Source organism: Pleurodeles waltl, chromosome 8 (genome assembly GCF_031143425.1).
Source record: "Pleurodeles waltl isolate 20211129_DDA chromosome 8, aPleWal1.hap1.20221129, whole genome shotgun sequence".
Lineage (NCBI taxonomy): Eukaryota > Metazoa > Chordata > Amphibia > Caudata > Salamandridae > Pleurodeles > Pleurodeles waltl.
Genome location: NC_090447.1, coordinates 1,162,109,775 through 1,162,119,544, shown reverse-complemented (window position 1 = coordinate 1,162,119,544; position 9,770 = coordinate 1,162,109,775). Strand labels below are relative to the sequence as shown.

The 9,770-nt window shown below is 41.3% G+C and overlaps 1 protein-coding gene across 3 annotated transcripts in view; it reads right to left on the bottom strand.

Annotated features, from left to right (window-relative positions):
• Window positions 1-272: 272 nt before the first annotated feature.
• Window positions 273-9,770, bottom strand: part of ZC3H13 (zinc finger CCCH-type containing 13) — a 532,845-nt gene continuing 523,347 nt past the window's right edge. For all 3 annotated transcript variants that reach the window (XM_069205400.1, XM_069205402.1, XM_069205401.1), the window contains exon 20: window positions 273-2,749. In XM_069205400.1, the coding sequence (XP_069061501.1) occupies window positions 2,579-2,749 (171 nt within the window). In that variant the 3' untranslated portion in view covers window positions 273-2,578. The remainder of the gene's footprint in view (window positions 2,750-9,770) is intronic.

The following is a 9,770-nucleotide window of genomic DNA, read 5'->3' as shown; positions in this document are numbered from 1 at the left end:
ATTGGTGGGATACAGACATTTTCTTCAAGTAATATTTTTTACTTATTATTGAGTTGATCACAGGAGGAATCAAGTAGGGTGCCTACTAATAGCATAAATTAAAGAAACGACCAAGACTAGCCAGAAGAGGAGGCATTCTACATTTTTGGAGGCTTGCGTTTGTGGATAAAATACACAAGGCAAAAGCACACCAGAGGTGGTGCACCTGACTAAACACCCACTTAAATTATTGCAAAGTTATACACCTTTTTCACAAAGCTACAGCAAACAGGTTCATTGTCATCCTCCTTTTAATGATGGTTAGGGCAAGTAAGTAGTATTTTACTTAAGTGGCAGTGGCTTGGATGGTTTTAAAAGTTTCATGCAAATAACTGATGATAAATCTTAACTGGTCAATCCGGTGCCTCATACTCTGCAACTTCATCAATCATTGCAGATATTTTATGAAACCAACTCCAAATCAACTTTGGCACGGAAGCAAATCCAAGAGAAATAGGACGTAGTTGGCAGAAAATGTTATTAACATGTGAGGAATCAAAATGTCTATATAGCTTCAAAAACTTCTGCTGCAATTAGAATACATTAAGGAAAAACGCATACACATCATATTCCAACACTAATCACATCTCCGAAATAGAATGTTGTCACTGTCATGCAATGGTTCGAAGTGAGATACTGCCAATTTCAATGGCAAATGGAAATTGGAAACAGTATGAAATATCGGTTTTGTAAGCAAATATACGTCAGATTCAAATACCAACTGGTTCCACCATAAACAATCAAACTGAATCCTGCATGACAGTTTTGAAAAAGTTGGACGATACTGTAAAGATTAGAACATAGAACCGCTTAAATCCCAAACCAATAAAAGAATATAACATTTCATTAAGATTTTTTTAATAATAAAAAATAATTGCAATGAAGACACAGGCAAAAGGATGACATTGCTCAAACGTCTAATTTAAGTTATGAGGCAACCAAGACTGCCATTGTAATAGCCACAACATGTACAGATGCTGCTTGAAACATGCAACAGCTAGAACGTGACGATGCAGAATCGCAATACAAATTTCACATTGCAAGACCTGGTCTTAATTTCATCAGAATGGAGAGAAAAAATGGAGGACTGCTCATGAGAGAGGATCAAACAACTGATAACATTATGTTGCCCGTAGCCGTTTTGAATTAAACACAGGCTTCCTCTGCAACATAAGATAAGCAATTTTAACTTAAGGTGCTGAATTGTGAGACTAAAAACCATTGAAGGCATGGCTGTGGGGTATTTTAAAATCATATTTATATTTCAGGGTAGGTTAAAAACGAACCAGTTATTTTCCAAGCAGAAGTGCTTGAAAAAATGGTCAATACTAAAAAGAGCAGAAAACAGTAAAATATTAAACTTGTACATTTTCAAATGAGAATGTGGAAACTAAGATGCAACTCATCTGACAGCATCCGGAGGTTATACTTTAATATAAAAAAAAATCCACATAGAACAGACAAAAAGCCTTACGTGTGAAACAGTATTGCAAATTAGTGCAAATTTACTCTAGCTTTTATGTTAACTGCTTAGTGCCTGTTGGCCTGACGTATAAACACTTTTTTTTGTAATACAAATTACAACCTGCATTTTCGTTCTGCTTCATTTTTGGCAGGTGCGGCCCAAAGGCAGAAAACAACACGAAGGAAGAACTTTATTAAGACAAACAGTTTACACCAACATGCAGGCCGGTCTTTCGTCTTTCAGTGTTGGGCACTGGTAGAAGCATCCCATACCATCAATAACTTCGTATGATGGACAACCATCAACAACTTCCTGACTCAGTGGAGGCCTTTCCCACACTGTAGTGATAGTACCTTGCGTTCTACCCACCTAGCACACCTTCACCCCCACCTGACCTTCCTTAAATACATGATGAAAGTGGAGGAAAGAGCGAGGCAGAGTCTGGCATTCAGTTTTGAGGCAGCAACTTGGACAGGGACAGCGATGACACAAGCGAGATAGGTCAGTAATCATGTCTCAAATTAGAGGGCCACAGGTATGGAGTCCAGAAAAACACGTCTCCTCTTACCATGGAGCCAACTACTCAGCTACAGATATATATCTTCTTTTTAATCAACGTTACCTGTTACAGTCATGCAACGGCCAAGGTTCTCTGCCATTGGTATGCAAATGATGCTGTAATTTACAATAGATATCCTCATCCTCAATGCAACATTAAATTAAATTGTTTAAGTGGTTACAACGTCCTTGTTTGCATGATCAATTATAGACTGCAGAAATTGTTTTGAACTGAAACAAATAGGGATATTTTATTTTCCTGAAATAGACATGCAAGACTTAAAAGACTGGACATGTGTTTTTTACAGCTGTTTTAGGAGTTCAGTGATTTCCGCTCGACATTCGCTTTAGGATTCTACAATTTGAGATGCACTCAAAAAAAGATTTTACAAGTAGATTGTTGCCCCACTATGCAAACGTTCTTTGAGCCTTCTCTCCCGCCAAAACACTGTAAAATATTTACCAAATCAAGAGATTTGGGTGTTTAGTGGCCTTCCATAGGAAGGGAAAGCAGTGCTAAGAAACACAAAGCTCTGCCTTTATGCTTGAAAGCGGAGGCTTGCCCTCCTCTGATTTTTCAGGCCCAGGTCCAGAACATGTAGTCTTTCGTTTGAATAACCGGAGACTGAGTCTTAACAGGTCACTGTCCACCACGGGAGGATTGGAGTAGGTGTGTTTCATAGTACCCTGTTTGGATAGAAAAAAACAAAAAAAACAAAAACTTCAAATACATATCTGTATATGTTGTTAAGGATTAGGAGATAATGAATACAAAGGTGCATAATTTCTATTCATTATACCAATATTCTGTAAGACAATCACTCCTACGTTACAACGTAAAACATGTTGTATTTAAGATTTTGTGCCAAAACACGGTCCTGAATATGACATTATGATGAGAATATTTGCGAAAACAAATTGCGGAATACATAGAGAGGAATAATTATTCATTCAAGAGGCTGAAGAAAATAGTAATTATCCCATAATTCAAGTTTTGTCTCTTGGAACTCTTCTAGGTGCAAATGCCTTGATTTATTCCGCCACCTAGTGCTTGAGTCCTGAAGTATACATATACACTTTTTTCCACTGTGGGTGTCGACCATAGGTGTAGCCAGCATCACTCACTGTATTGTCAATCTTACAATGCCTCAAACGCACCCTTCATATTTCGTTTTTTTTTTAAATCTCACATATACCACTGACTACTTCACTGGGGAAATAGGAGGGCCAGACGAACAACAGCCTGAAGTACCAAAATTACAAAAAAAGATTAAGAAACGATTTTTTTTTGATGCACAAACGTCTTCTAAATACACATGCAGTGCACTACTTAAGTAGCAGTATCACCCCATGTGGATGAGGGTTTGAAGGAAGAGGGGTGCTAAGCATTTTTTAAAAACTGTACGACCTACAACACATTCCTTTTAAGATGGGTGAGATTTACCCAACAGTGTTTAGGGAACAACTGGTGTGAGGACTATGTATCTGTTGTACATATGCCCATTATCTACACTTTTCCCATAAAGGTTAATGTTGCGCCTTTCTTTCTTGAATGCTCTCTGGGATTTAACTCAAGGTTATTATTTTCTAGTGAATAGTATATAGTGTTTGTAAAATCTATACAGCAGTAGTTCTTATAATAACTGCATGCCCTAAATTGTGTGGTGCGTGTGTCACAAAAATTGTTTTCTAATATCCTTTGTATTTTCTACATAACTAATGAACGTAAAGCTCTTTATGTAACTGTACTTGGTAGCTAAAAACAAAAAGGCTTGTAACTGTATGGCATGACTGATATGAAATGCAGAAACAGCCTTTTGTATAACAAGAGGATGTGTTTACAAACATTTTGGGCCTGATTTAAATGTTTGTGGTAAAGGTTCCGCAGTCAACTTTTGGACTGGAAACCCATCCGCCTCTGTGATTGTCCACCCACCGTATTTAGATGTTGGCAGTCCCATAGCTGAAATACCACCTGTGTCAACCGCGGAGAGGGAAAGGGGATGTTGGCAGGATCCCAGACACCCTTCTCGCTGTGCAGATTTGGATGTGCCTTACTGGCAAGAAAAAATAAGCAGTCTGACCTCCATCTCTGAGTTGGTGGATTGGGGTTAGGTGGAACTCACCTTCCTTACCCCATTCCACCCCCGTCTTCGACTGGACAACACCTGCCGTCACTGCTGCCATCAACCCACAGAGAAAACCCAACCCCTACGTGTTGCTGGACTCGAAGGTAAAGATGTCACATTACCACAGTACGCTGGATGGGCACCCAACGGGAGGTCAGGACCACTGCAGACATATAAATGTCACAATTTTTTTAAGTTACTGGGACAGGTGTGTGTCAGGGACACAAATGGGTCAGACACAGTTGGGGACAAACTGGTACACAACACATATGGCACACATACACAACTGTCATAGTGCCAGTATTCATTGGCAAATGAAGGATGGCACCACAATAACAGTACATTCCCACCTGTCAACTAAGCTCATGTGTACACATTACCAAGGGACCTGACCCTTTCACGTTGTGCTGTGAGTTGTGTTTGTGAGTCAGTATGTGTGTATGCACTGAAATTGGCAGAGGGAGCTGGAGTGGGTGCTGTGGTTGTATCAGTATGTGTGCCACTTGCATATGGCATTTATGTTGTATTGCTGCATGCAACATTCAGGTGAATGGTGCTGTGAGGTGGTCACAATGTGTAGTTGTGCTAGTGTAAGTGTGTTTTGTAACCAAGTGTGTAGTTGTGCTGGTTGTGTTGTGTGTGGTTGCAGTGTCAACGGTGTGTGAATGTTGTGTCACGGATGTCTGTCAATGTGTGTTTGTGGCATGTATGTGTTGTGTTGGAATGGCAATGGATGTGGGTCTGTATGTGGTGTGTTGTGTGTGATGCAGGAGGGTGCATATGGCAAAGGTACAGTGTGTGTCACAGTGTGTGTCCCTTACCCGTATTCCACAGCCACTGCTATCCATAATATTCATATGGCACCTCTAAATTAGTCGGATCACTTTAGTATCCGCTTTTCATTCTCTCTTCAGATTAACCACAAAACAAAAACAAAAAAACTACCCTAGATCTGGCCTTGTCCCCAAAAGGCCCTGGATCTCAGTTGACTGGTGTAAAATGGCATAGAACCATTGTCCACTCCCATGTGATGAGCATATTGGATATGGCAACGCCCTATATGTTGGGATGTTGGACCATCGCTTCTCTCGTCTTCAAATAATTCAAAATATGGCTGCTCAAATTATTTGCAACAAAGACAGATATTGCTCACGCTTCGGCTTGCCTCAAATCCTTGCACTGGCTTCCTATTCGTTTAAGGGCTAAATTCAAACTCCCGTGTCATGCAAACAGGGCACTTCCATAACACTGGTCCTGCTATTCTCCAATCTAAGCTGGAGTTTTATTTCCCTGCAAGAAGCCTGTGTTCTGAGAATCTTGCCCTCACCAAAACTAAGCAAGTGAAAAAAGTAATATCTTGGGGTCGGCTCTTTCACATTTTTTGGAGGCTTTTCTTTGGAACTCACTAAACGTAGACCTCCATTCCACTAATGATTATCTCAGATTTTAAAAGAAGCTCAAAACCTAGCTCTTTCCCAATTAAAGCGATGCCCTGCCTTGCTTCACTCAATACTTGAGTAAGTTAGTTGGCATCACTTAGCACCATGATATCCCTTCAGGGATAAATGCAGCGCTTTATAAATGGTGGAAATAAATTGCCCAATAACCATTGGGTCCCACAGCTGTCTCTGTCCGTCAGAGAAGCAACGCGAGTCCTATGTTTGCATAGCTTTAGCATCTAAATACAGCGGGCGGAACACCGTGGACTTGATGGTCTTCTCAGGTCTGACGTTTGCGCAGTGTGATTGCCAAGATATAAATCAGGCCCTTTGTCTTTAGGTCGTACCAAATAAAATTGCTTGGTCAATAATTGCTGCAAGCTGCATACCCATCACAAGGAGGCTCAAGCCACTACAAAAGCCATTTCAAGGTTTAATTGTTTGAGGCTTATTTTACGGAAGGATTCATAAAGAGCTTTCATTAGCTTTGCTAAAACTAAATTGAGATTCCATTTAAGAGGTGGTACTAGTTTGTGGATGGAAAGCATGAGGTCGGATTTTTTTTTCCTTAGTATCATTCTTAGTATCATCCAAAAAATGATTGACATTTGTACATAAAAATATCTTTGTCTGATGCACACCCTCTTGTGTCCATTACATTGGCTGATCTGATAGGAGAACTCTTTTGTAAGCAGAGCTAAGAATACAGTTTAACACATAAATGTTTATTTTCTTTAATTTCTATATCAATCATTTTGCAGCATAGCAATACAATGTAGGTGGTCTTCTTGCCTCCTTAATAATGTTCCAGCATTCTTGTGGCAAACCTAAATGATGCAATTCTAAAATTTCAGGAGCCATAATGCCAGTAGCAAACTGAGGGACTGGGTGGCAATCCCTTCTTTCCAGATTTGTTAATAGATACTTGGGTAAATATGTTTATTAATATGTGCTGTGATAGATGCATTAGATACAAGCACCAAGTCTGAAGTGGTCACATCTTAGTGCTATTGAATTAATGCAATTTTATTTTGCCACTGTGAATTTGATATTATTCAAATCTGATTAACTGGGCACTGAGGACAGTGAGGAAATTTGCCTTACCATTCATCAACAGTGCATTCCCTTAAGGCATGGGTTGGTGACGCCTGGATCAAAGAGTTGTCCACCATGCTCCATCCACATTGTGTACATTTTCCTCTCCAGGTACGTGATCTGTGACAATTATGATGTTCCTGGCAATCACCAACTGCCAAATATTTCCTGCTACACTCTGTGGTTATGAGGTCTGCTACAATCTGCACCATCCTGCTGTGGACTTGACTTTGAAGGTTTTTTTAACCAAATGCTCATAGCTTTAAACCCCTGGTAAGGAAACTTAAATGGATTTTTAAAGTGCAAATTAATCATCCGCAAGAGTAACCAGGTGCTGAGTAGGTGCAGGGGTCAGGAGCACTCTACTGTTTGGAGCTTGTGTGTGAGGTGGACAGATATTACGTAGCAGAGCGCGTTGTTGCAGTCTACTCTGCTCATGATCAATGCCTGGGTGACTGTCTTCCTAGTGTCCAGGAGAAGCAATTGAGAATCTTTCTGATCATTGGGAGAATGTTGAAGCAGGCGGATATGATGAGGTTGATTTGGAGTCTCATGGCCAGTTTCGTGACCAGGGTGTCTACGTTTCGTGCCCGATAGATTGGTGAGGGTGTATATGCAAGGGGAGCAAGGTAAATGTTAACACGTTGGGGCTGGGAGATGGCCCCTGCGGGAATCTACAGATTACGTCTTTGGGTTTGAAGCTGAAAGGCGGCAGTCTGACATTTCATTCTTCCATTCAGCAAGGATCACAACCATTGGAGGGCTGGCCCTTTAATTTCTGCATCGTTGTTTCTGGTGATGAGTGTATGGTTAGTGACTGTGTCAAAGGTGGCAGAGGGGTCGAAAAGAATTAGGGCTGTGAAGTGTCCTTCCTCGAATGATAGTGCAAATGGCGTCTGTTGCTGTGATGAGGGCCGTCTCGGTGCTGTGGTTGCTGCAATAACCTGACAACAATACTGGTAATTGATATATCTCACTCCTCTCTCATCAGACGCCTAATTTCCAAGTGTGCTCGGTGAGTATCCCAATCCAGGTGTGATGCGTCAGTTGTGATGGCAGCAGTTGGAACTGGATCTTGAAATGTCTGCCTTTCAGCATATTCGTGTTTGGCAACCATTGCAACTACTTTCGACCCCTGTTGGTTGCAACCATTAGATGCTCCCAAACCCCTTGACCTGTAACCATTACCTCTTTTACTACTCTTACATTTGTCTCATGTAAAAACGTGAATATAGTGTTAAATGATAAAGCCATCATCCGCAGCAGTTTCATTACTGTTCTCACTTCCAGAGACTGAGATGTGTAGTGAAGGAGAGTTTGGACTTGGTATGCCCTTACTCTCAAATGTAAGTGTGGGCCAGTGCCATCTCTGTATTCACATCTGCTCCCAGGAATGCCTTTTGTTGACTGGCAGTTTTTTCATGTTGACTAGCTTGGTTGCTAACAGTACAGCAATTTCAACACTGTTTTGGTATTCCAGAAACAAATCCCCCCTCCACCAACCAATCGTCTAAGTACAAGTACACAGGCTGGCTGAATGTCTTAAATGTGCGGCGACTACCACATGCTATTTTGTGAACACCCTTGTTGGAGACTTTGTGGCAAAAGGTAGAACATAATTAATAGATAACATCTTCAATGATCAATCAAAGAAACATTTAATGGGACTGAAGCATTTGAATGGAAAGGTACCCATCTTTTAGGCCTAGTATTGCAAGATGATCACCCTTCAACAATGGTATGACCTTGTAGAATATGGTTATCTGGAATCTTTAATAATATGGTTATAAATCACATACCACAATCTGGTATCAGGAAATTAACCAAATATACTCCTGTGCTCTTTTCTAGAGGCGTTACTTATTTTATTGCTTACTTTTGTTGCTCATCAAGTGGTCTTGTTTGTAGTGTTGTCTGTTAGGTTTCAGACTAGGAGGAAATTGTTAAATTATATACAGGAACCATGTTTTACTGGGCTTATCATCGATTTCTCTAATAGCCTTCCAATGATTTAGGTAGCCCTTTATTCCGCTTCTTACATGTGTTGGATGCTGTGGAGGCAGAATTAAACAATTTTGTAAATGGTAGGGATCAAGTAGAGTGTGCACTCTTGATTTTCCTTTATCTAGAAAGGTTTGTCTTAAGCTTATTGACTGGTGCCTTAAACTTGAGCCCTGAAAGGATAACAAGCACCTCAAGCCTCGTCGCCAGAACTGTGTGCTGCAGGACTCTCCACCCTGCCCATGTTTGTTAGGAAGCATATCTCTTTTTCTTTTATAAACACATTTTTATTGTTTTGAAAAAGTAAGGGGGAGGGGAAAACAGGTGGGGAAAGAAAGTTAAAAACTGCTTGCACAGGTAAGTACAGTGAGGTCCAATTCCAAACCACATTGGCATTAAACCAATCCAGGTGACATACTTCAGTCCATTTCTTGATATAATAATGGGAGCCGCGACCCCCATGATGGCCTACAGCAGCAGACCTAGCCACCCTACCCATACTGTCTCATGTTTCTGGGGGCAACCCGTAGAGTCAAACACCAGTTTTTCTTGGTTTGCGCAACAGTCCACTCCCTGTCTCCATTTTCTGAGGGACAGGCCCGTAGATGAGTTCCAGGCAGCAGCAATGTCTCTCTTTGCAACCAGCAGGGCTGTACTCGCAAAGGCACTGTTCGCTCGTAAGCCCCCCATTTCTTCCATCACACCCAATAATACTAGTTTGGCGGACATCTGCTGCTCCCGCCCTAGCATCGTGTTCAGTTTGTGTATTACTTTACACCGATATATCTGCAATATCGGACAGGACCACACCATATGAAAAAAATAGTCCGGTTCCCCTGCACACCGTGGGCACTGAGCCGTGGGGCGCAGCCCCACCCGATGCAACCTGTTAGGTGTTAGATATGCCCTATGTAAATAGTACAATTGCACCGCCCGAAGCCTCGCCGACACCGACAGTACCCTAGGCGCTATCAATGCCTCCCTCCGTTCCTTTTCCTCAAACACCCCCACCCATGACTCCCACTTATTCCTAGTTGAGTTCAA